Source organism: Eschrichtius robustus, chromosome 14 (genome assembly GCF_028021215.1).
Source record: "Eschrichtius robustus isolate mEscRob2 chromosome 14, mEscRob2.pri, whole genome shotgun sequence".
Taxonomy (NCBI): domain Eukaryota; kingdom Metazoa; phylum Chordata; class Mammalia; order Artiodactyla; family Eschrichtiidae; genus Eschrichtius; species Eschrichtius robustus.
This window is the reverse complement of record NC_090837.1, coordinates 74996516-75023962: the sequence shown is the minus strand read 5'-3', so window position 1 is coordinate 75023962 and position 27447 is coordinate 74996516. Positions and strand designations below refer to the sequence as shown.

The window sequence follows — 27447 nt, the reverse complement described above, 5'->3', positions numbered from 1 at the left end:
CAATCAAATGGGTCACGTTGCTTCCCAAGTAATCCTCCACAGCGGCATTCAGGCCCTGGTCACTGTTCTGCTCACATACGCATAGTGGCTCCTTTTGCACAGACTAAAGTCTAGAATCAGGCTCAGTAAGGATCCATGAACCTGCCTCTAAGCTTTGTTTCACATCACTCCCACTGTTATTCCCCATTTTCCAAACAGCCTGAACACACTGGCTGGTCCTTGGGCACCCTTGTGCTTTTCTGCCTCCATGCCTTTTCATCTGTTATCCCCTCTGCCCCGAGTGCCCTTCTTCCTACCTTCACAAGCCCGGCTTCTACCCATTGTGTACAGACCACTCAATTGCCACCTTCTCCTTGAAGTCTTTCTTGATGCCCCCATTTACAGTAATTTCTCCCTTCCCTGGACTCCCATAGTTTGCTTATCTGTATACTTCACATGATACTTACCGCTTCTACCTTGTCTTATAGTTATTTCTATAGATGTTTTATCTCCAGGTGTAGGTTATAAACACCTTGGTGCAGAGTCTCTGTCTTTTCTTTTTGGTGTCTTCTGTGGCAGTAGTTTTCATGGAGAAGCCATCAAGGATCTTCTTTAAGTCACAGAGAACCATGATCAGATTTTTTTTTTTTTGGCCGCGTGGCACGGGGGATCTTAGTTCCCCTATCAGGGATCGAACCTGAACCCCCTGCAGTGGAAGTGCGGAATCCTAACCACTGGACTGCCAGGGAAGTCCCCCATGACCAGAATTCATCACTGCTGATGCAGCCCCCACGTGCGCCCGGGGGCTCCTCAGAGGGGTCAGTATATGGGAGGGTTCGAGCCTTTTTCTTGTTTGGCCAGGCTTCTGAATAATTCTTCTGCCTGGAATACTTCCCCACCTCTCCCCTCTCCTTCAGGACTACTCAGAGCCACTGTTGCATCAGCCTCATGCACAGGGTCTGTGTCTCTCCTAAGCCTCCATAGCTCCTGACAGGGGTGGGTACATTTCCTCACTCAGCAAAGCCTGCCTTCAAAACATTTATATCCGGTAGCGAGTGAAAACCATATACAAACCCGTATCCAGTCCAGGCACCTTGTGGGAAGTATACAGACAGATGCCTGTGGGTGGGCAAGCAGACACCGAGCCCTGGAGGGGACCATGAAGGACTTTGAGGAGGAGGGGAAACATTTGAGCCAGCTCTGTAGGAAATGATAGTGTGGTGGGAAGGCCATCTTAGCTATAAAGAACAGTCTCAGAAATGGAGCAGCACGGAGAGGGGTACTGCCTGGAGTTTGCAGAAGACCTCAGGGAGTTCCTTTTGGCAGAGGCTGATGGTTTGTGTAAAGGAGAGGAAGCAGATGAAGCTAGGAGGTCACTTGGATTGTTTGTGCACATCCTAAAATCCATCCAAGTCAGGACTGGCAATTAGTACATTGCTTAGTCTAACAATATGTTATATTGGAGAATTGCTTTTTAGTGCTTCTTTTTTTCATTTGCATTCATCTTAACTGTCCAAGTAATTGTTAAGATTACTTGAGCCCAGGGACCATAGGACATATCTTTGATCAAATACTTTTATGATACAAAGGAACACTCTGTAACTTAATTTTGAGTTACCTTAAAAGTAGAGCAAAAAGTTCTTACCTGTTTGATAATATACAGGTTAATATTTAGGGATAAAGGGACTTCCCTGGTGGTGCAGTGGTTAAGAATCCATCTGCCAATGCAGGGGAGACGGGTTCGAGCCCTGGTCCGGGAAGATCCCACATGCCGCAGAGCAACTAAGCCCGTGCGCCACAACTACTGAGCCTGCGCTCTAGAGCCCGCGAGCCACAACTACTGAGCCCGTGTGCCACAGCCACTGAAGCCCACGTGCCTAGAGCCCGTGCTCCGCCACAAGAGAAGCCATCGCAATGAGAAGCCAGCGCACCGCAACGAAGAGTAGCCCCCGCTCGCCGCAACTGGAGAAAGCCTGTGCGCAGCAACCAAGACCCAACGCGGCCAAAAATAAATAATTAATTAATTTTTTAAAAAAAGAAAAATCATTTAGGGATAAAATTATGAGATTGCCGTCAAAATAACTCAGAGGAGGGAAGTTTGAGGTAGCTGAAGCAAGAATGACTGTAAGTTGAGCGTGATGCCCAGGGCACACCCTTCTCTCCACTGCTGTGTATGTGGGCATCTCTAATAAAATGCTGGGGGAGACGCTGGACCCTGGCTGGGACTGAGGAAGCCTTCAGCTTGGCCTCCCAGCCGAGCGCCCTCGCGGCAGCACTATGTGGCCGCCGTCTGTGCCTCACATTGCATTGCTGCAGCTCTGACCACGGGAACAACCAGGACAACAGCCAGGAGTCAGCCATTTGGTTGGGCTCTTGGTATAGTCACAACAGATGATGCAGACCCATCAGCCAGATGGCAAAGGAGACCATTATTTTTGTATCCACCATTGTGTTAAAATACCGTATTTGTTAAATCATCGGTGGTTATGATTAAAATGTAAATATTAACACAAAGGAAGGAAGGATGCATGGGTGAACAGGTCACCTTACAAGAGGGATTTAATCAGAAGTTTTATCTTAACATCCTTCATCAGAAAGTGTTTTGTACCTTCACTGGGATGGAGAAACGGTGCAAGATGTATCAACAGTGTAAATGACTCGCAATAAAGCACAACATTCTCTCTTCCTTAAGAAAGTAAAGCAGTAGTTTAAAAGCCCGGAACTCAGATGTCATCCCTTTCATGCTGAGCATACAATAGTTCTCTATAGGGGAAATTTATAGTTCCACCTTGTTTTCTTATTTATCCCAAATTTTGATTTTTTAAGAAAATGAAACATATGTTCTACATTCCTTTCTCTAAATAAACCCCAAGTATAAAAGAGTGTTTTATTATTTAAGTATTCCCTATATCCAGTATGTTGATTATTTAAATTTAGAATTTCCCCTAGAAATATCCTTTAAAATGTTTCGGAATATTTTCAAGGTAAATTCCAATTTTACTTAATGTTCATGCTTGCAGTGTATAACAAACTGAGTGATCCGTGGTTAGTCCCTGAAAGTAAATTAAGATATAAGCAATACATTTTCTTTATTTGTTAATATTTATTTTATTTATTATTTATTTTTTTTATTTTTTTATTTTTTTTTTTAATTAATTTTATTTATTTTTGGCTGCGTTGGGTCTTCGTTTCTGTGCGAGGGCTTTCTCTAGTTGTGGCGAGCGGGGGCCACTCTTCACCGCGGTGCGCGGGCCTCTCACTATCGCGGCCTCTCTCGCTGCGGAGCACAGGCTCCAGACGCGCAGGCTCAGCAGTTGTGGCTCACGGGCCCAGTTGCTCCGCGCAGGCTCAGCAGTTGTGGCTCACGGGCCCAGTTGCTCCGCGGCATGTGGGATCTTCCCAGACCAGGGCTTGAACCCGTGTCCCCTGCATTAGCAGGCAGATTCTCAACCACTGCGCCACCAGGGAAGCCCTATTATTTATTTCTATTTATTGATTTTGGCCGCGCCGGGTCTTAGTTGCAGCACGTGGGATCTTCCTTGCGGCACGCGGGATCGTTAGTTGCGGCATGCAGGCTTCTTAGTTGCAGCATGCGGACCTCTCTTAGTTGTGGCATGCATGCGGGATCTAGTTCCCCAACCAGGGATCGAACCTGGGCTCCCTTGCGCTGGGAGCGAGGAGTCTTACCCACTGGACCACCAAGAAAGTCCCAACAGTGCGTGTTTCTTTATTGAAATATGTAAATTTGGAATAATTAGAGCCTGTGTTATAAAGCATAAGACTCCTTCTCGTAAACCATTGTCATGTTTTGGAAATGACTACAGATCTTCAGATGCTTCACCTACAGATGTTTTACTTGCCTTCTGAGGCGCTGCTTTGAAAAATAGATAGATAGACCAAGCAACCAACCAAAATGGAGAAGGGAGGGGGTCCCTCTATTCCCAGTTTTCCTTTGGCTGTGTGACCTTTGTCACAGGGCAGGAGATGGGCTCTTTTATGGCCCTTCTGTGGCATTGCTTCTGTGGACAAGGCAAGGATCGGCCCAGCAGCCCTGCCTGGCCCTTTTTGGGCCCCCAGCCCCGCGTGAGTCACTTAAACCTCAGCTCCCCGCCACCGGCAGAGCAGGCCTCATCAGCAGTAATGGTTTACAGATGAGGTAACTAAGTGTCAAAGGGGTGACGTTATTTGTCCAAGTTTGTTAGTGTCAGAGCCAAGTCTAAAATTCAGACATCCTGAATTTTCCCTCCATTATACCCGTCAGAGCCTAGATGGGAGAGAGACATATGAGTCTTAAAGGTTTATGCTTCCTTATCATAGTGTTTATTTCAGTTTCAAATAATTGGTAGGTATGACCACTGCCATGAGGAGCATTAAGTACCAACTGCCTGCCTTTTACAACCTCCAGTCTGCCTAAGCTGGGGAATTAAAAGGGACCGGAGTCCAAATGACCTGCCTGGCCCAGTCCAGGCTTTCAGCCTGTGAATGACAGAGGGCGGGGGGCTCCCGAGGCCCCAGCCGGCCCCCTCAGTTGGTATTTGCATTCGTCCCACCTCTGCCTGTCCCCACAGCACACAGAGCCACTGCCGCGGAGAAAACGGGAACAAGCGCAACTCCCAGCCTCCTTGCCTTGCTCTTTCTGACCACCATTATCCCCAGGTCTTTGGCCCTCTGGGTGCGTGTCCTGCTATTTAAGACTTGCAGATAATTTCTCTCTTTTTCCTCAATCTTAGAATTTCCATTCAGCTCAAAACACATTTGAATCTTTTATTCAGGTTGCTTTGCACCTAATGGGGCTTAAATATAGCTGCAGCATCTTTAGCACAGTTCTTCTGACTAATAAACAAGTTATGATTTTTCTTTTGTCCTCGGTTGCTATACCTGCCTTTCAGGAACTGCCCTCATTTTCAAGAACTTGAGAGTGAGACTTTGAAATCGGAGGAATTCCAGAAGAGGCTGCATCCTTATAAGGTTTTAAAAAAATAGTGTCATTTAGTGGTGGACAGAAGTGTGAGGGCCCAGACGAAGGAAGAAGTTCCAGCTTCTTGAAAGTGTGGAGGAAGGGGTCTGGGGGTGGCTGAGAAAGCCGTGGGTTAGAATGTTTCATGACAGTCGCTTATCACTACCTGGTCCCCCTCCCTGTTCTGGGGCCACAAGCCAGTAAAGAAACCAGTCCCTTTTGAATCCTACACCCGTGTTTCTGAGAGGAACCAGGTGAAGGTATGTGGCTGGATCAGAGAAAAACGCACACCTAAAAGGATCTGCGTTAACGAGGCTGAGGGCCGGGACTACTGCCTCCATATACAAAGGACAGTCCTTTTTTTTTTTTTTTTTTTTTTCTTTTTCTTTTTTTAATTTATTTATTTTACTTATTTATTTTTGGCTGCGTTTGGTCTTCATTGCTGTGCACGGACTTTCTCTAGTTGTGGTGAGCGGGGGCTACTCTTTGTTGTGGTGCACGGACTTCTCATTGCAGTGGCTTCTCTTGTTGTGGAGCACGGGCTCTAGGCGCGCGGGCTTCAGTAGTTGTGGCACGTGGGCTCAGTAGTTGTGGCTTGCAGGCTCTAGAGCACAGGCTCAGTAGTTGTGACACACGGGCTTAGTTGCTCCACGGCATGTGGGATCTTCCCAGACCAGGGCTCGAACCCCGTGTCCCCTGCATTGGCAGATGGATTCTTAACCACTGCGCCACCAGGGAAGCCCCAAGACGGTCCTTTTTATTTTACATTTCCAGTTTGCGAAATACCCCTTCAAGACTGTACAAAGGTGGAAGGGTGGATGTGATGCTTTGACCCAGGACATGAGCCGTGTCAGCGGAAAGCCTGGGGCTCCGGGAGCAGCCCTCTTCACAGCGTATAGAGTCACTCTTTTCTGGGCCTCCTGGTCCTGGTGGATATTACCACTGCTTTGCCACCTCTGAGCATACTTTTTTTTTTTTAATCTGCCTGCAGTGTTATTGCTTATTCATAAAGTTGTAAAACATTCCCTTCATAAGAAAATTATGGGAAAAAAATTGAAGTCACGTGCATTTATACCAGTGCAGTTAAATTTCCAGCCTGCCCTGAAGCCTGCACAATACTCCATTTTAGATATGGGGGCCAGTTTTTAAACTTCTAACCACACACTAAGACATGAAACTTAAAACCTGTGTTTTTTGGTATACGAAAGAGTAAAAGCAGGATTCATGAATGGCAAAGAATAGGCTTTTGTAAATGGAACATTTGATCTGTGTTTCAGCTTCCAAGTGTTAACCTCTTCACGTTCATTAGCTTTTCCGTGAGTGTCTTCCTCAGTGGCATGTGATCTGAGATCCAGGTCATATTTGATTTGTGATCACATCACCTGTGCCTTGTTCAGTATCATCTCTCTGTGTTGGTTTTGGAAAGCAGAGAGTTTGAAGTATTTTTCTTTTCTGCCATAATATTGACAATAAAAATACCTTCTCTTTAGTGGGCTGTTTAGTTGCTCTATTTCATCGTGGCGCTAGAATTAAGAAGGACCCTGAGCCTGTTGTGTGGCTGTCAGGTCTCTCTGAATTGTCTTAAAGGTCCTGCCTCTATTTCAGGGAAGTGGGAACAGAGAGTGATAGCTGAAGAAATGAGAATGGGACTGGAGTGACTTGGGAAACTCTGACGTCTTCTTCAGCCCCCTCCCTCCCTCCGCATTTCTCATTTGCTGGCTGGGCTGGGAGTCCCTCTCCACCCTCACAGCAGGGCCAGCACCAGGGCAGTCACTGGCTGGCGGGGAGTGCGGGGTGGGGGGAGGGCCGGGGGGCCGTGGGCAGGGCAGGGGTGCTTGTTACTTAGTAGTCAGCCACTGGCCGCTGGTTCATTCATTCTGTATAAACCCTCCCAGGGTATTTCTTGGAACCCTAGAGGGAAACATTTCTTTGTCTAGCCTTTTCCATTCTTCAGCTCGTCATAATCTTTGCCTTCCCGTTCTCACTGCAGGGAGACCTTTGTCCAAGTAATGGAATTAAAATTATCGACCCAAAGCCCATGAACAATTTGCCTGCTTGGCCACTCTGCACTTTGGGGGAGTTGTGCACATGGCACTGAGCTATTAAGAAGATGGGCCACGAGTAGGATCCTACATGACCCATTTAGAACTTCAAGCCAAAGAGAATGTTACTACTGTGGATTAGAAAGAGCTCTTGGCCCTTCATATTCTGAATCTGTCTCCCGTTAACATCAGCATCATTAAAGACAGCAGTAAGCTAAGAGTCATTAGTTATTTGTGAAATGATTGCATACTAGTGGAACTAGGAAGCTCCTAGCAAAATTTGCACTTACTAGATCGTCTTGAAGCACCACTTTTTTTTACCATCCTTTCCCTTTTTTTTTCTCCCTAATTACCTTCACTTTGTTTTCAGGCTCCACACAGATGGTTCCCAGCTTCTGTCTGTGTCTTAGGGCCAGCCTAACCAGTGGCCCAAAATACTTATTTCTTGTTAGGTCTCTGCCACGTTTTAGTCTTGCCGCCTGAAATAAATGATTGTTATTGTAAGCCTCAGTTTCCCCACATGCCAGTTGAGGGAGCTGTCAAGATGGTGTCTGAGTCCTTCCAACCCCACTGTGCTGGGATGCCTTTGCCATTCTGCAGTCTCCACCCTTCCCGATTCGGGAGAACTTTACTCCCACACATGGCTCCTCCAGAACTGAAATTCTTTTTCTCTCAGGTCATTCTTTCCCTTCTTCCTTCCTGAATCACAGAATAGTTGGGACCCAAGAATCTGCATTTCTAACAAGTGCCTACCCGGGTGATGGTGATGCTGCTGGTCTGTGGGTCTCGTTTCTCTAACGCGAATTTGGGTGATGAGAGGGAACGGGTGCAGTTTGTTGGGGGAAACGTCACACACACACAACACGTATATATCACCGTTATCACTGCCACCTCTACCCCCGGTCATTTGAATAAACTTCACCACTTGTCTTACGTTCTTCACAGCCTGATGCCCTGATGCCTGAAGAGTCCAGGAAGAATAAAGTACAATTCAAACCCTGAGGCCAGTCCACCTTAAGAACCTCAGCCCCCACTGCCTACCGCCATGTTCCTTTGCCTGCTGTCTGCCCCCCAGCCCCTGAACCCACTCTTCATTCTTGCCTTGCTTGGCCCTGCCTGAAGTGGCTTCCTTGCCCCTTCTCTACCTGCCTGTACAGCCTAGGTCCGCCTGCCTCCGTGAAGACTGTCCCAGACGTGACAGATGTATTGATCTCTTCCTGCTGAAAACTTTTCAGTAGTTCACTCTCTATATCACTCTTCTCGGTATTTAACAATGAGGTTGATATTTAAATGTTTAGTTTGTACATTTACATCTTGTCTCCTTACTAGATTTTCAGCCCGTTGAGAGTCTGAACTTTGCTTTATACTTGCCGTACCCCACAGTGTTTCCCACATAACACATTGGTTAATTGATTAAGATGGGGTGAGAAGAGAGGAGGAAGAAGTCTGGTGAATGTGGGAGCCTCTGGCCCTTTCATGTACTCTTGCGTATTTTGAAATTTCTAAATCTTATAACTTTCAAAATCAAAACTTTGGGAAGTTTAAATCGCAACCACTTTTTTTAAAAACTGTAAAATAAAATGTATCCTGTATTCCGTAGATGAGATATTTTATACAGATCTTTTAGTTAGTTCTTCTGTGATTATAACATAGCAGGTATAAATTCTAAATTATATACATCTGTGATGGTCCAAATTAGAGGGAGGAGTATTACACCATTCAGTTATTTTAGCTTTGTAGTTTAATGTATAGTCAGGTAGGTTCCCCTTCGTTTTCTTTTTTGGTCCTAGTTCTCAAATCACAGAACTCTACTGTGCTAGCGTTTCTCTCATTCCACCTCCTGCCCTTCAGTGATGTCCCCCACCACCCACTTTGCTCTGTCTTTGCTTCTTCCTGTTCATGTTTTCCCTGAGAAAAATTAGACAAACTGCTTTGATTAGTTCCTTCTGGTGCATTCATTGCTTATCTCCTGTCTTGAGGTTTTCAACCAATTGAGTGTTTCACAATTGATAGCTATTTTACAAATAGAACACAGTGAGAACTTCCCTGGTGGCTCAGTGGTTAAGAATCCGCCTGCCAATGCAGGGGACACGGGTGTGAGCCCTGGTCCGGGAAGATCCCACATGCCGCGGAACAACTAAGCCCATGCGCCACAACTACTGAGCCTGTGCTCTAGAACCTGCGAGCCACAGCTACTGAGCCCACACACCTAGAGCCTGTGCTCCGCAGCAAGAGAAGCCACCGCAATGAGAAGCCCGCACACCTCAACGAAGAGTAGCCCCCTCTCAGCGCAACTAGAGAAAGCCCGCATGCAGCAACGAAGGACCCAACGCAGCCAAAAATAAAATAAATATATAAATAAATAAATAAATTTATATTAAAAAAAAAAAAAGACCACAGTGAGACGATATCTTACAATGTGATGCATGACACTAAATCAAGCTTTTGAATCGTTTAATAATATGTTTACTGGCTTCAAGGGGATAAAAAACACAACTATTTTATCAATAGCATTTTTTTTTTTAATTTTTGGAAAGTGTCAACTGTTTCCCGAAAAGGAACGAGCCTGAGTCTGAGGGCGTTCTGGGCTGAGGTAATGAATGTGTTCCCTATCTTAGAACAATTTCTTGAAGAAATCAACTTATACACTAGTCATTTAATATGAATTCCAGTTAACTTGGTGGACTTATGACTGTTAAGGATTTTTGTGGTTTTATTTGTACATTTTTGTACCTTCTTTTCAAAATTGGGAGCCTCTTCTAGTGCTGGTATTCTGTGATCCCAGGATCTCTTAGTGTCAAGGTTCAGGAAAGTAATACGAATTTTTCTAGCTGACCTAGACCTGTCTAGTTGAAGCTGGGGGAGCCCATCTTCTAGGTTGCTCTGCCTGACATTGACATAACCATCCCTGAGTGAAATCTAAGGTGGACTCACTTCCTAACAGCAAATAGGATTATCAGGAATCATCTGGAGCATTCTGCTTCTGTTCCTTTTCCTCTAGATTTCCTAATTCCCTTTGTTAGTCCTCATGACTGTAGAGAAGGAAACAAGCCAAATTTTGTGCTTTTAATTCATTGATCACACATGTTGGAGTAACCACGGGGCTAGGACTGTTGCATCTGACAGGAAGTCACAGGTCCGGCTCTTCCACTCACGGATCATGCTTGCATCACTGGGAGATACAGCCACAGGAAGCACTGAGACTGAACTTTATGTTGTAAAATGCTTACCTTTAGAATCATGGGATTTAAGTGGGATTTTCTCCCAGTAGATTGAAGAAAACGTCATTGGTTTAGCAACCACAAGGCTTTCATAGAACACTAGGAATAGATTGCTCTTTCCATAAGCAGAGGGAAAAAATCCTCTTATATAGTAGGTACATGGGACATTGATTCTCAGAGCCTCATTTCAACTTCTTGCTAAGGAATAATTAAGGCATGACTTTTCTAAGAATGGGTGATGCCCCTTGAAGGCTTGAAAAACTGTCACATTTGCTGATAACGTAAATCCTAAGAACGTTCAAAGGAAATAACTCTTAAGAAATCAAAGACAACTTCCTATCTGTGCATTTGTCTTAGTAGGAATTCTGTTTCCCGGATATCTCTTTGACGTACTGTGGCAAAGGCTGTCTTCTCGCCTGATACAATCACACAAACTCTCCTTCACTCAGAGACACATCAGTCTGGGCAGGGGCATGCCAGCAAAGCCTCTCATGTGCCCTTGCCCCCATACCCGCCACATGTCACCCACATGTAACTCCCAGCATGAACATTTCATACATAGCAGAGATCCTTGCTTTGCCAGAATTTGCCTAAGCATGATTCAGAATCTTTCTCCAAATCTGCATCTCCTGCTCCCACTTAATTCACATATTGACCTGAAAAAAAATTAGTGTAAAGAAATATTGTCACAGACACGGTAGTTAGGACTTACGTGTTATATTTTGAGGCCATATCCTCCCCTTTTTTAAAAGAACCATATTGCAGTCTTGACAAGAGTAAAAAGTAAAGGACTCATTAAAAGTGGAACTTGTCTCCGTTTACATATTATACATCAGTTCATGACTAGTACATGAGCTCACTTTAGGTTCCGTAATTAGATATATTGAAATATAAAATATGACCATCACCATCTAGATTAATGTCATCCATTATTCGGGATCTGATTTTTCCTAGGTAAGTGACAATATGACGGTAGTAGGATAGTGGTAAGCAAGGAGAACAGGCAATTTGAGAAGTAAATTAATCCATTAGGTTTGAAGTATTGCCCCCAAATCCCAGTAAGTCAGTTCATTTGCTTCTCAAAGTGACATGGGCTTAGTTTGGCTCATTTTATCCCAAGTAAATTGGGGCAGTTATTCCACTAACTCACCCAGTGCAGGACTCAATTTTCCCAACTCGTTTTCGCCCCCAGAACTCCTGAGTTTTTCTGCAAACAGCAATTTTTACCTCTTTGTTCATTCATTCCTTTATTCACTCACTCAACAAATATCTGTTAAGCCCCTGGCAATATTCTAAGCACTGGTAGATGCATCAGTGGGGAAGAAAAAAAAAAAATCCCTGCCCTCATGGAGCTTATATTCTACTTAGACTTTTATTTCATAGTAATGCATTTATTTTTCTGACATCTCACTCTCTTGGCCAGGTATCTGAGTCCTGTCCAAAATAATGAGCCCGCTGCAGGAAGGGCAAGCAATTCCAATTATCTGTGGCTCCCCCTCTGGGCTCTCTTTCAGCGCAAGAAGTTCTGCCAGTAAATTCTCTACTTTTGCCCTTCATCTGCCACCGTGGAATCAAAACGTTCTCCTCTTCCCAGGCTTCTGAACTCGAATTGATTTGCCTTCAAAACAGGGGCTTTGACTCTATGCTGCAGCTCAGTCTTCTTGAGGAGTTTACACACTTGGCAACTTCCACTGCCATCTCAGAACTAATGACTTTTTTTTTTTTTTTTCTTAATTTATTTTACTTTTGGCTGCTTTGTTTCTTTGTTGCTGTGCGCGGCTTTCTCTAGTTGCGGTGAGCGGGGGCCACTCTTCGTTGCAGTGCGCGGGCTTCTCATTGCAATGGCTTCTCGTTGCAGAGCACAGGCTCTAGGCGTGCAGGCTTCAGTAGTTGTGGCTCGCGGGCTCTAGAGCGCAGGCTCAGTAGTTATGGTACACGGGCTTAGCTGCTCCGCGGCAGGTGGGATCTTCCCGGACCAGGGCTCGAACCCGTGTCCCCTGCACTGGCAGGCGGATTCTTAACCACTGCACCACCAGGGAAGCCTGAACTAATGACTTTTAAATTAGACATTTCTAACCGCAGCGTACCTATTCTCTCAACTCTAAGCTCACCGAATGGACACTTGTTGTCCCGGCCTTCAAGGCCCCTCCCTGTATGCGCGCTGTCCTTCCAGCAGCGTCCCCAGCTGCCGGCCTTCGAGCCTGGGCCCTGGTCCCACACGACTCGCCAGGCCCATGGGTGAGCCATCGGCCTCGTTGTTTGCTCACAGGGGTCTCTCCCCATGCAATGCCAGCTTCCTCCCTGCCCCCAGTCCCTCCCCCACGGGTGATAACCCATCTGTCAAGGCCTTTCTCTAACTTCCCCTGTGGCGGGAGAACCTGCCCTTACTTCCTTCTCCTCTGGGCCACCCCACCAGCCCCCAGAAAAGAGAGAGAAATTTCAAACTGAAGACATCCTCCTTTTGATGACCCACCTTAACCTGGACCTGGTGAGACAACGGTCTAACAGGGACGTTTGCCCAGGCTTCAGATTGCAGTGGGCGTCAGATTCTGGCTGATGGCATGATGCTGGGCAGCTCATCACACGTGTGGGTTCAACCTTCTGTTGTATCCTCTGTTTTCCTAAGAGGTTTTTAATTTTTTGCCACCGGTCACAGACATCATTAGTGTCACTTGTAATACTCAGAGGTGGTCGCCTGGCCTGAGCTTTCAGGACAGGTGTCCGCTCACCTTGTAGCTCTCTTCTTGGTGGTAACTTACTTCCCAGGGAGCCCCTGAGGTCCCCGCTGCCCAGCCAGCCATTGTGCTCTTAGCTATGCAAGGTATTGTAACTGTCTTCTGAGCCACCTCATGGTGGGCTTCTTAACTTTAGCTTTGCATTTCTTCACGTGTAACTTTTAATCAATGGCCCTTTATAATTTTCTATGTTTTGAATTTAATTTTGAAACTGATTTGCATAAAATGGGACTGCTCCACATTCAGTGTTGCTGTTATTCATAGGCCAGTGCTTACCTCCTTTTTGTCAGGTAAGTAATAATATTGGATCCATTTGCAGCTCATTCCATCACACATAGAAGAGCCTGCAGATCAGGCTTGTTCAGGCCATAATTTAGCTGAATTATTATTTTTATTTTATTTATTTTATTTTTTGCTGTGTTGGGTCTTTGTTGCTGCGTGCAGGCTTTTCTCTGGTTGCGGCGAGCGGGGGCTACTCTTCCTTGCGGTGTGCGGGCTTCTCATTGCGGTGGCTTCTCGTTGCAGAGCACAGGCTCTAGGCATGCAGACTTCAGTAGTTGTGGCATGCGGGCTCAGTAGTTGTGGCTCACAGGCTCTAGAGCGCAGGCTCAGTAGTTGTGGCGCACGGGCTTAGTTGCTCCGCGGCAGGTGGGATCTTCCCGGACCAGGGATCGAACCCGTGTCCCCTGCATTGGCAGGCAGATTCTTAACCACTGCCCGACCAGGGAAGCTCAGTTTAGCTGCACTGATCATATAGATAGACGCTTCTCCTAGAGTTTGCTGTTCAAAGCCACCTACAGTCTTCCAACCCCAGTGTTGGCCAGTCTGCCTGGGAGAGCAGCCTTCCAGGGCAGTGCCCTTCCATGTTGTGTCATGCTCCCACTGTTCTTATTCGTCCTACTAAATTATACCCCCTGTTAGAGAAGCAACAGTTATTCCTCTTTCTTTCCTCTACGGCCTCAAGCACAATGCTTCGTATATAGTTGGCTCTTACCAGTGTTTAGTTTAAGGACCCATCACTGAAGGACCAGCGTTTACACAATGAGAGTAAATGAGGGAAGGAATGGTAGGGAAACTGGCTCATCCCAGATTCACCTGTGGATAAAATAACTGCATGTAAATGCCTACCTGGATATCTTACGACAGAAGCTTGAAACAGGGTACTTTCCATCTGCATGGAACCTGCCCACCACAGCCCACGTGTCTGCTGCCAGCAGTAACTCACCTCGTCCATCCTGCCCCACGCCCTCTCCCAGCAGTGCCGGCCTGCCTCACTACTGACCATCACCCGTCACTTGTCTGTTCAGGGGCTTGAAAAACGGTCTTTGAAGGAATTTTTTGTAATGTGCTATATAGCTATTTGATTTTAAATTGCACTAAACTTTCTGGAAACATGCCAGGGGCTTGCTAGAGTTTCTGATGCTATCTATATAATGGTGGAAGGGGGAAAACGCCATTGAACTTTTGTGGTAATAAAATTATTGCAGTTGAGCCCTACATCTGTTCGCTGAACTTCCTGTGGGTTTTCACCAGATCACATGGCTGAAGCAGAGACAGTCTTTAAAGCTTTTGGTCTGCTTATTATACCCGACCCTCAACCACCAAATCAGACCTTTGCTTTGTCTCTGGGCTGGGCGTCCGGATGTCCCACTGCGGTGGGTTGATTCACTGGAGCTGATAAAAACATTCCGGCCAAACTTGAGAGTCTAGCATTACCTCTGGCTCCAAAAGTCAAAACAACAAGATTGTTGTAAGTAGCTTTGGATTGAGACCAAGCTCCAAGCTTGAGAGATGGTTTTTCCCTCCTCGTTGAGCTGAGTCACGAGACAACTGTCTCAGAAAGAGAGGGGCGAAAGCCTGGGCCTGTGGTGGCCAGCACCCCGCCCTCTGCTAGCCCCTTCCAGATGAATTCTTGCCGTAACTGTCAAATCAAAGCCCCCGTCCCCCCAGACCTCCCTCCTCCGCTTTCCCAGAGCTTTAGTGGGTCCTCAAGCACGTCCACCCAGCAGTCACTGGCTGGAGGCCACGGGGGCCTGAGCAGGTGAGAGGGGAGATGCGGTAGAGGTGGGGGAAGGCCCCGGTGGCCTGGGCCCTGCTGGCGGGGTCAGGAGTGAAGACACTCTCAAGTGAGGAAGCTGGGCTTCCCCCAGCCATCACAGGATGGCATTAGCGTTCTCCACAGGCTTGAAAAGAACATAAAGGAAAGAGTGACTTTTTCTAGGTTGTTGATCTGGCATTCAGACTATGACATTTCTTGGACTGAATTCTGACAAGATGTGTCCCCAGTGTCATTAGTGCTAAATAAAACCTTTTGCCTTTCTTTTCCTTAGCTCTCAGACTTCTAAGAGGATTCAAGGAGCACTTTTTTTCTTTCTTCTTTCTTTTCTTTTTTTTGGCCGCACGGCTTGTGGGATCTTAGTTCCCTGACCAGGGATAGAACCCAGGCCACGGCAGTGAAAGCGCTGAGTCCTAACCACTGGAGTGCCAGGGAAGTCCCGAGGAGCACATGTTTTTAAGAAAGTCTGTTTCTCTCTCAGCCCATGTGGGCTCTCTCTCTGGTTAGATAGACAGGGAGACTTGGGGGGTGTCAAATTTGGTGCAGCTTGGACACAGTTAGTTACACAGAGGCTGCATTCCCATTCAGTCAGGTCAACTGAACAGTGTTTTCCAGACTCTTTTGCGAGTTATGCCTATTATGCAGCCTTTTAAAATGTTCCCAGTACACTGTCTTAAAAACAACTTATTGCAGGAAAAAGGAATCTTTTTACCTCGTGCTTTGTTATGTTCGCTTTGTTATAGCCAGTCCTAGAGAACATGCTCTGTTTTTCTTGCTAATTATGCTTTATCCCCCTTTATGAACCTTTTAAGTGCTGGTGCAAAGTTGCAAGCAAATAACTCAAGAAATAATATCTCACAGCTCACTTGTAGCCTTGCGGCGAGAGGAACTGGTACTGGAGCTCGAGGGGCGTGCCAGCGTGCCGTCTGCAGTGTTCGGGTTTTGCTCGTGATAGAAGTGTGTTCGTGCTGCTCTGTTTGTGCTTGCCCTTTGGGTTCCCGCATGCCCAGTGGCGCACGCTCCATGGAAGGGGCCGGGCCTTCATTCTCTAGCACAGACGGGGCCACGCCTGGGACCTCAGCCCACTTAGCCACGAGCCCTCAGGCCACAGCAGCTCAACCATGGCCTCGTGTTTGTCTTGATTTTAAGCAATTGGGAGTCTCAGCCTTTAAAACCAACTGCTGTCAACCCACAGGACAGCTCAGGAACCTTCAGATACTGACCTTCTCCGCTGAGACTGCCCCCAGGTGAAGCCTGGCTAAGTGCAAACCAGCAAGTGCTTGACTTGGGGGTTCCCACTGAACCCAACTCATTCAGCCCTTTCTCCAGGTGGGCCCAGCAGAACCCGGGAGGCATGCAGAGAATGCCAGTGTGTAGACCTTACTGGGGTCATCTCGTAAAACCACACCCAGTAGAATCAGAAGGAGCTTAAAGGTCCTTCATTTTACACAAGGTGAGACACCTGAGTCCTGGAGAAATGCTGTGACTTGCCCCAAACTGTTCAGCCTGCCAGTAGCTGAGCCAAGACAGAGCCAAGGCCTCCTGACCCCCAGCCTGGGGTCACCTGGACTCCAGAGCCGGAGATCAGTTCCATCCCTTCCCGGTGAGGACACTCAGGCACAAAAGGTTAGTGACTTAGTGGCTAGGGGACATGGAAGAAGTGTTTGAGGCACATTATCATTACTGGAAAGACATGGAAGCCTCCCATCTATGTTGGATATAGACATTTTCAAGAAACACGCAGCTGGGTACCTGTTGACTCTGGAGAGGCCACAGCAGAGAGATGTAGTTTCATTCAGCCTCTGGCTCTACCACGTCCTAGCTCTGTCCCCTTTGGCGTGTTATTTATCCTTTTGAACCTTGGTTTTCTTAGTCATTCAATAGAGTTAATAACACCTATGTCACAGGATTATGTGCAGATTTGAAGTCATGCGCTTGTTCATTTAACTCATCATTCAACAAGCATTTCCTAAGTGTCAGTGGTATGCCAGATGCTCACAAGGTCCCTGCCCTCTTGGGGCCTGTATTCTAGTGGGGAAACAGATGGTACCCGAGTAAACAAACACATGCACAAGCTAAGCCCCAATTGCCGTGAAGGAGATACGCCGATGAGCTGAGAGGTGCCGCTTTTGCTACCGGGTGGTCGTGGGTGAAGTGAAAAGCACCGGCACGTGGGCGCTCTCAGCGTGTCACTTCCCCTGAGCTGGGTGGGCTCCGTGAGCTAGCAGAAGGCCCGGCGTCCTCGCTCCTGGTCACCTCAGCCACCTCAGCCAGGTCCCCTCGGGGTTAGACGCCACACCCCTGTTGGAGGCTGTTGAACATGCCACATAATCATCCAGGGAGACGGTGAGCCTGGTGTCAGATACAGCTTAGAGGTGACCCCTCTCTTCTCATCACACAGCCGCACGCTCCCCTCAGAGCCAGTCCTCAGCTCCAGTTGAGTTCAACAGCTACGTCACAGGATTGTGGGCAGCCGTGAAGCCACGCGTTCGTTCACTTAACTCACCGTTCACCAAGTGAGGACTCTGAGACGGACAGAAGGCAGTTCTTCAGAACCTGCCTTCTGGCAGTGACAGAACTTTGTTCTTTAAAAATGTTAATGAAGATGAGTCTCGCTTTTAAGCCACTTGTCAGCACTTGTTCCTGGGTTTTCACGTGGGGAGGCCCAGGTTCTTTATGTTTCTTTTTTTTTTTTTAATAACTTTATTTATTTCATTATTTTATTTAATTTATTTATTGTTTTTGGTTGTGTTGGGTCTTCGTTGCTGCGTGCGGGCTTTTCTCTGGTTGAGGCAAGCGGGGCCTACTCTTTGTTGGCGGTGCGCGGGCTTCTCATTGCAGTGGCCTCTCTTGTTCCAGAGCACGGGCCCTAGGCACGCGGGCTTCAGTAGTTGTGGCACGCGGGCTCAGTAGTTGTGGCTCGCAGGCTCTAGAGCACAGGCTCAGTAGTTGTGGCGCACAGGCTTAGTTGCTCCGTGGCATGTGGGATCTTCCCGGACCAGGGCTCAAACCTGTGTCCCCTGCGCTGGCAGGCGGATTCTTAACCACTGTACCACCAGGGAAACCCTGTGTTTCTGTTATTAATAACAGAGTCAGGAAACAGGGTTGCCAAGTCAGAAGTGTCCAGCTGGGTAGAGTAAGAGACATGGGCTTAGGACCAGGCCAGGGGGTATTTCTAGTCTTTAGATTTGATCGCTGAAAGTTCTGAAATAAGAGCATACCTTACATTTGCATATCACTTCAATGTCAGTAATAATAGCCAGCATTTATTGAGTGCTTCGTCAAAAGTGTGTTAGGCACTTTTACATGGCTCATCTCGTTTCTGTGAAATAGAACGGTTAAATTCAAAGTCTCAGAGTAGAGTAAACTCTACCTTTTAAGAGCCTGAGTCTGAGTGAGGGTACGAGACTTGTCCCAAGTCACCTGGCTAATACGGACTGGACTTTCTTTCAGCTCTTAAATGCTGAGACTGTATACATCTTATTCACAGCTATGTTTTTAGTACTGTGCTTGCTACACAGTAGGCACTCAGTGAGAATTTGCTGAATGAATGAATGAATGAGGAAAGGTGGGGCTAGGACTCAAATCACATGCCTGCTTTTCAGGTGCTTTTTCTAGTTACTTCGAAGATTAAATGAGTAACTATATGTCAAGTGTTTGAACATTCCTGCTATGTAATACGTAATCAGTTATGGTAGCTATAAACGTTACCCATAATCTCAGAATTAATTAAGTTTTTACGGAGAACTTCTATAGAAATAATCATTGATCAGCTTGAAAAACTTCATAATGAAATACATGTCTGCTGTTGTCAGGTAAAGTTTATACTTTTTTGTACTATTTTATATTATATATGGATATTCTTGCCACTCTGGATATTACCCTACATTGAGATTTTGTTTACGACACTTACTCCAGAGTGAGATGGATTATTGTTTTGACTTAAACTCGAGCCAAGACTAAAAACAAGGCATTTTCAGCTCCATTTTTACCAGGTGGTGGGAAGGGTAACCATGGGGGTTCCAGGTGCTTCTGCTGGTGGCCTTTTCCTAGATCTGCCTGTGTGTGATCTAAAGGCAGTCTTTGATTCATTACTCTTCCTAACTGGAAAGTCATCAGAATTTCCCCAAAACCATGAGGGCGGGTAGACTTAGTGCCAGCACATGAACATAGTGCCACCCCGCTGAGCAGGTTTTGCCTGAGTTTCTTTAATTCAGTTGGAGGGAATTCTTAGGAAAGCAGCTTGCTCGCTTTACTTCCCATCCCACCCTCCCTGGAGGTACAGAAAGCAGTCTCGGCTAAGTTGCCTCACACCCTTTCCTAAGACCTGCCTTCGTAGGAACACCCCTAAATATGTCACTCGTTGGAGAAAAGGTTTCACATCTTTTAGTCATTTTTATCACTGTCAGCAAGAAGCGCGCCTTATTGGTGACATTACCGCTTAGAAATGTAGGAGGTTTATTATTCCAGCTGAAAGAGGCAGTGCGGGGGCCTCTGGCCTTTTCAAACCACCACCTCTGCTCCCCCAGCCCCTCACTTTTCTCCAAGACAGCGTGAGAAGTTTTCTCAAGTTGAGGCCATTCCAAGAACTAGGACTTGCATCCTCATTATTAGGGGGTAAAGTTCTTTTCTTCTTCACACACAGTCCCCCATACTTTCTTTTTTTTTTTTTTTTTTTTAAATTTTATTTATTTATTTATTTATTTATGGCTGTGTTGGGTCTTCTTCGTTTCTGTGCGAGGGCTTTCTCTAGTTGCGGCAAGCGGGGGCCACTCTTCATCGCGGTGCGCGGGCCTCTCACTATCGCGGCCTCTCTTGTTGCGAAGCACAGGCTCCAGACGCGCAGGCTCAGTAATTGTGTCTCACGGGCCCAGTTGCTCCGCGGCATGTGGGATCTTCCCAGACCAGGGCTCGAACCCGTGTCCCCTGCATTGGCAGGCAGATTCTCAACCACTGCGCCACCAGGGAAGCCCCGCCCCCATACTTTCTTGATTCTTGACATCATTGTGGGTTCGGTCATTTCTATCAGGACCAGTAGTGTGTGTGCTGCATTCTGTCCATACAGTGAAAGGGCACAGGACTAACCCCGCAGGGCCCTGTGGAGCCTTGGAGAATTGGATTTTAGGACAAAGCACTAGGGTGGCTATGACTGTGGTATCTCTTTTCAAACTGACCTTCCCACCCAGTCAGACCCAGGCTTCCATCTTGACTCCAGCCCACAGGCTGTGTGACCTAGGACCAGCCGCTTAGCTGCTCCAGGCCCCGCTTCACCTTCCATTCGTGGGGTTGGCCACGTGGGCCTCAGCAGGACACCATGGTGACTGACCACGACGCAAGTGGGGAGCCTCCAGACCGACCTGCTGCTCAGGGAGTGCTCGGTTGGTGGCAGCTGCTTGCTGCACCCTACTGCTACAAATGCAGATTTTTCATGGAAAAGAAGATCATTGTGTTGCTACCTATAAGACACCTGATTCCATGACAGAGGCCTATTGCCGCCTCCAGGAACCCTGTCCCCACACCTGAGAACCCCATGCCAGGCCGGAAGCAGCACAGAACGTGTTAGGAGGCTCATCAAGGACGCCCCAGGCCCCCAGAGACCACCCAGCTGCTGAGCGGCTATGGTGCACCCAGAGAATGGGGGGGATTCGGCCCGGGGTGGGAGGGATTCAAGGAGACTGGGGACCTAACTGAATTCCAGTCAGATCAGTACGTGCTGGAAGTAGTGTCATATCCCTGAGCTGATCGCACTTTGTCAGCCAGACTGACCCCACGAGCGCAGTGGGAGAAGTTGTCCTCTGCACTGTAATAAGTATGGCCCTCAGCACACACACAGACTTTCAGCCTTGCACTGATGATACTAAAGAACTGACTTGAAACACTGGTGGTCTGAAAAGGCTTGGGTTTGCATTAAACCTGAGTAGTTTTGCAAAGTATGGGGTAAAAAGTGTATGAGGGAGGATATAGGGGTAGGTAGTGCTGGAGTCTGGGCCACTTATAAAACCCATTTGTGTGTATTCTGTATTTACTGATGCCCTGGGAGCTGTGGAATAGAATTGGTTTTCGTTGAAGCCATAACAGATGGGGGCTGTGCCGTCTGTGGTATGCTGAAGTAACACCCATGACCAGAGGACCCTCCTTTGCACGAATTCCTATACACTTTTTTAAGATTTAACTCAAAACTCACCTTGCCACAAAGCATTTCCTGCTTAACGCCGCCCCTCTGTCATCATTCTGGAACTCTGAGGATCCAGCACTTAGATGTTTAGTCTTAATCATTGCAAATGTTGTCTTAAAAATCTCTTAACTCTGGGTGTGTGTGTAGCTCCCCTAGTCCCTCCACCCCCTTTTCTCTTTAAAATCTTTTAAATCCACCCAACTAGTGTCATTTTAGTTCAGGCCCATTTGCCCTTCACCTGGACCAGGCCCTGTCCCTGCCGGGTGCCCTCCAGTTCTCCACTCTGTGATCGGCATGGTCCCTGCACAGAGCCACTCTCATCTAGCCCCCTTCTGAGACCCTTCAGAGGCTTCCGGGACCTTCACGTGGAGGCCAGGATTCTTCATGTGGCGGCCTCCTCCCCTCTGGGCCCCGCTCACCAGGGCTTACTCTCCCTCCGCCCCTCCTCTTCCCTCCAGCATAAAGCGCCTCATGCCTTCCCTCCGTGCTGTTCCCTCAGAAAGAACACGCTTCCCTCTTCATCTGGCTGCCCCTCCCCGCCCCCAGGCCTCGAGCCCCTAGTCCTTCCCTTCCTCCTCCTCTGTTGTCATTGTTTTGTTGCTGCTGCTGCTTGTTTGTCCCTCTGCTCCACGAGAAGGCGCCTTCTGTGAGGACAGGGACTGTGTCCCCAGGCCCCGGTGCACACACGGCCTGGTGCAGAGAAGCAGACGCTCAACCAGTATGGTAATCAGTGAATGACTCATGTAAGAGGGATTGAACAAGATAATATACCTAAAGTATTCATCACTGTGCCTGGGACATCGTTGGTCCTTATACGGTTGGTTGCTTCATTGATTAATTCATCAAATCGTGTATTAAGTGTGTGGCCACCCTTTAAGGGGACACAGCGGCAAACACGATGGGCATAGAAATCTCTGCCCTCGTGGGCCACGCGTTCTGTGTGTGTGTTTCCCCTCTTGTCCCTTTCAGCCCTCTCCCGCGCCCTTCCACCGTACCCCTCGTCTTAGGACACTGTTGCCCCCTTCTCCCCGCCCCACCTGGGACACAGGTCACCAAACTGCAGCCACTCCTGTCAGAATCACCTTCGCCCTGGAGGCGGCCCGGGGACTTTTAGTAGATTCCAGCAGCTCCTCAGGCTGCTGAAGGGGGAATCACTTCCTCTGCTCTGGCTGGAATAAATAGGTCAGGAGTAAAATTAGAAAATCAAAAGCCCGAATCCTGGTGAAACGCTGCAGTGGAAGTGCTACTTACAGGACCTTGAAACTGCACGTGTTCTCACTTATCAGCCGGGACTGCAGAGAGCGGCCCGGTCGCCCGGAAGCCTTTGTAGAGCCAGGAATCACCTCCACTGCCCACCCCCGCCACAAAGCCAGAGCATCCCCACCACCCCCTCCCCCAGGAGGAGGAAGAGGGGGCTTGAGCTGTTCAGGGCCCTGACCGAGGCCCACCATGGGCGCCGCCTGCCCGCACAGTCAAGGCTGAGGAACTGTGAAGGAAAGTCTTCACCTCCACGGTGACGCAGCCCTGAGAGGGAAGCGTCTCAAGGAGGCCCAGCCATCCGTATCCCAGTGGTGCAGTCTTTGTTGAACGCTGTCTGGACCTGGGCGGGGCCTGTTTCCCCGCCTGATGTTTCTCAGCCCGCCTCGTCCCGTCCAGGTCCCTGCTCCTCTCAGCACACTGACGTCCCTGACCAGGGCTGGTGGGGTTGTGCCCTTCCTACGGGTGATTCACGTGTCCTCCAGAGTCATCTGGAAGCTGGATCTGTGGCCCCGGGGCTCACAGGCCCTCCGACCAGTCAGGGAAGGTGGGCTCCCTGCACCCTGCACACACGCCGCGTATAAACTACTGCTGCTTTCACCTGGGGCTGAGATTGATTACATCATCCTGTTTTCGTTGCAGAAATTTCCAGAACTGAAATTCAAATATGTGGAAGAGGAGCAGCCCGAGGAGTTTTTTATCCCCTATGTCTGGTCCCTGGTGTACAACTCAGCGGTAGGCCTGTACTGGAACCCGCAGGACATCCAGCTGTTCACTATGGATTCCGACTGAGGACGGGACGCTGTCTCCCACCCTGACCCCCTCCAGCCAAGCAACCTTCTAGTTATTTTCTTCCTGGGGAACAGAGGTAGACGGACTCCCTGGTGCGTCTTCTATTAAAGAGGATCACACAGGCGTGTTTCCCTTGCACACTTGGGTTTGGAGAACTGGTGCCAGTTGGCAGTAGATCACTCAGTTTAGATTATAGTGCAAAAAAGGGGAGGGGAGTTACACAACAATAATAAATGTAAAAACCTGCTATTTCACATGCAATTTTATTTCTAAACCAAAAATCTAGAGCTTTTCCAGGAACCTGATGCCTTAGGCATATAACTTTACCAGTACATACTTCTTTTTCTTTTCTTTTCTTTCTTTTTTTTTTTTTTTTCCCCCCTGCATGTTCGGGATTTTTGTTTTGGTCGTGTGTGTGTGTGTTTCAACATTGAGAAGTGTCAACCTGAAAAGATGACAAGACAGGAATTAATAAGGAAATGAAGCCGTGTATGCATGCAGTTGCCTTTCAGAAGGCCCGTGATATAAGCCTGGGCGGTTGGATATAAGCCTTTAGATCCCTGTCATCTTTCCCTCAAAGAAAGAAGTGGCTCCTTCTCATGAAGCCCAGATTAGCTTTTTTGTGGATTTGGCCTCTGAGCTGTAGCTGAATTAAATTGGAGTCTAGCACAAATTAAGTTAATCTACTCTGTATTAATCATTGGGAAAAGAAAAGCTTCATTTTGAAAGCAATCTTTTTTCTTCAACCAGACTAATAGGAGAAAAAGGAGACCAATTTGATTAATACAGTATTCCACATGAGAGTAAACACATGTTTTTCTCTCCACTTCTGACTTTGTTTAAACTCTTTGGGGCCTGTGTGATCGCAGTTGTCTCCCTGAGCTTCTCTGAGGGAAACAGCCGCTGGGGTCGCCCTGAGCAGAGCAGTGGGCACTGAGGACAGAGGGGACAGGCCTTTCGAGTCACGCTCTAGGTCCATGGCCACCCCTTCACGGTCTAGTTTCACTCTCAAAGACACAAAAAGTACTTGCTTTTCTGCATAGGAAGCACATAATCCCAGATGAGACCGAGCACCCGTTTCAGCCTGCCGTTGCCTAATCTGTGTCAGAGGCAGCTTCTCTCCCCTGTCCCTGTGTCCCGGACCTGGAGGCTGGAGTCATTTTGGTTCATCACCATCTTCTGAGGGTCTGGGAGGAGCCATCTTCTGTCACACCGAGCTCTGGAAAAGGCTGAAAACATGACCTGTCAGTGCACGTCCGTGTGGTTTCCACTCATGAAAAGCCTGGCTGCTCCATCCTCTCAGCAGCACCTGAGGTCGGCCAGGCGGTCTCATTTCCATCAGGACAGGGGCTGAGACCGAAGCTCCCTGCGGCAGACCGCCTGAGGAAGGGCCATCACTGGCGGGTGGACCCAGGAGGCGCGTGTGGCCTGCCCGCTGCTTCCTCGGCCTCAGGCCTCTGACGTGTCTCCACGAGTGGCTGGGGACTCTGGTACTTCACTGAAGGTCGCATGGACAGGGCCTCAGACCCGCAGATGAGTCGTGTGAAGCGCTTCTGCTTAGTCTGGCTCGTGGGGAGAGGCAGTTTGAAGGTGGAAGGAGGAATCCTCCAGTCAGAAAGGGGAAATGATTGGATTATCATTTCAGGTAGCAATTATTTTTATTTCCTATATGGGAACGTGATATATAGCTTTAATTTGTTTCCAAAGCACTTGGATCTGCTTTCCTTCATTTAAACCAAAACACAATTTTTAAAGGGTCACGTGGAGCAGCTGAGCCCCTGGTAAGACCCCAGAACTAACCTAGGAGGCTGAGGACTGGGAAGTGCCATGGGGCAGTCACTGGGCTGCAGGACTGTCAGTTCTTGTGACAGGAGGAGATATGGTCCCCCAGAACTCGGTCATAGAGCGCAAACTACCAAGGAAGCCTTGATCGAGGGAGTCCTGCAGTCTCTTCCCCAGGCCACCTGGCTCACCAGGTGCCCCCAAAGCCCCGTTCTCTGGCAGTGTCCTCTCCCTCCCTCCCCGCCACTTTTAATTAACCACACAGTAGAAGTGCTCACTGGCCTAAAAGCTCAGCTAGGGCTACAGCCTCGGAGGAAGTGTGTGAGTACACACTCCCAGACACCACTGCGTCACCGCTTCCACTCTGCAAATCCACCAGGAGTCTCCTCTTTATTTTTGTGGAAGATTTATTACATGACAATAAATTTAAATGATAAACTTGAATTATGCTTGCATTAATTTGCTTAGAAATTGTTTAGTTTTCCACAAAGTAAAAATGTGTAGAATGAGGCAATACAGGACCATCGTGTGTTTGAATGTAAATTAACATCTGATTTTACCCAAGATACAGAGCTGTTACTGCAACGTGTCATCTCTTCAACAAAGGGTTCCTTCATAATATTTATTTTTAAAAGAATGTGCCCCTTTCAATAGCACCTTTCCTATCAAGAGTTCAAGGCACTGTGCAAAAAAAGCTTCAGAATTATATAACTCTGGTCCCCACATCACCCACTGAGGGCTGGTGTCATAGGATCTGTAAACAACAGCCTTGCAAGGTTGGCATCACAGGATGGCCACCATTCAACAGTGCAGATGGAAGCAAGGCTGTGGAGCAGCTCAAGGACAAAGACAAAGAAAGGAAAGAAAAGAAGGTCCCCGAAGCACAGAAAGTACACTGCACACACAGTCCTCTTCTTCGGAAGGAAATCGCAGGAACTGTAGAAGAAGACGGAGAGAGGAAAGAACATAGGACCAGTGTCAATCAGAACACTCAGCAGTTTCCTCCAGCTTGTTTAGGGTACCCCCAAGTGGAACGTTTAGTGGGGGGTGCTTTTAGGTCCTAAATTTCTTAATATATCATTCTTTAGGCAACATACTGTCCTGTAGGTTCTGTGGAGCCAGGGTTTTGCATTAGACGTTACAGCTCTCTGCATAACAGTCACTGCTTTCCAGAGCCATAAATTAGAGTTGTGGTACTTTCTGATACTTTATAAGCTTGAGTTTGCAAGGTCAACCCTTTGGTCTCTTAATCTCCTCCTAAGCACTATGCCTGCAGTTTCAGTAGCTGCCATTTGATATTAGGGGCTGATCCTTGGGCATACTGACACCAAATTCAGGGCTATTCCAGTGTCCTACGTCGCTTCCAGGAGTCAAGGAGCTTCTAGTCTCTGACAAAGAGCCATGCTTCCTATGAATATGACACAGCTGAGGAATGGATTATAGCACAAGCCACAGCAAATAACGCATCTTTATTTTTTAAGAATTCAAAGCATAAAATTTAATCTCACTAGGGTACGTCCATTTGGGATCTCCCACCCAAAGCCAGGGAGATTCATCAGGAGCTCCCCACCAGCTTGGTCAGGTCATGTATGGCAACCCCTACCCTCCTGACTTCACAAGGCTATCAAAAGTGCCAGCTACTCAGACACAGCCTCTGGAAGTAGCAGAAGCTCCCCTCCAGAAGGAAAGCCGTCTCATATGACTAACCAGGTAATGCTTCACCATTCTGTTGGCTCTGGGCTGACTGCAACAAAATTTTAAAATATTTTCGGCCAGATTTCCAAGTTCCCCTTAGCTGGAGGGTTGGTTTGGATTACCTGGTGCTCCATTACTATCAGCAGACTATCTTTCATGGATACTGTGACCCAGCTTCTAAATCACCTCAGTCACCGAATGTGGATTGAGGTGAAACCAGATTACTAGTGCCCCCAGTGCTTAGCAAATGTATGTTCTCTCTGGAGAACACGAACTGTTGAGGACTGAATGTATCCTCCAAATTTCACATATTGAGCCCTAACCCCCAGTGTGATGGTATGAGTAGGTAGAGCCTTTGGGAAGTAATTAGGTTTAGATGAGGTCATGATGGTGGAGCCCCATGATGAGATTAGTGCCCTTATAAGAAGAGACATGAGAGAGATCTTTCTCTCCAACATGTGGAGACACAGCAAAGGGACCACTGTTTATAAGCCAGGAAGAAAGCCCTCACCAGGAATGTAACCAACCAGCACCTTAATCTTGGACTTTAAAGCCTTTTCATACTTTTCAGGACTGAGAAATCGATGTCTCTTGTTTAAGCCACCCAGTCTATGGTATTTTGTTATAACAGCCCAAGCTGACTTAAGACAGGAGCATAACCCAAGGCCTCAAATTATTTCTGTTACAATCAAATATCCAGGTATATGAGAAGACCAAATAATATAAATTACATGAATTAAAACCAGAGGAAAAAAA

At 47.5% G+C, this 27447-nt stretch overlaps 1 protein-coding gene across 3 annotated transcripts in view; it reads left to right on the top strand.

The window, feature by feature from the left end:
- DYM (dymeclin) overlaps window positions 1-23465 on the top strand; it is a 385877-nt gene extending 362412 nt beyond the window's left edge. For all 3 annotated transcript variants that reach the window (XM_068563053.1, XM_068563051.1, XM_068563052.1), the window contains one exon: window positions 23065-23465. In XM_068563053.1, the coding sequence (XP_068419154.1) occupies window positions 23065-23214 (150 nt within the window). In that variant the 3' untranslated portion in view covers window positions 23215-23465. The remainder of the gene's footprint in view (window positions 1-23064) is intronic.
- The last annotated feature ends 3982 nt before the right edge of the window (window positions 23466-27447 follow it).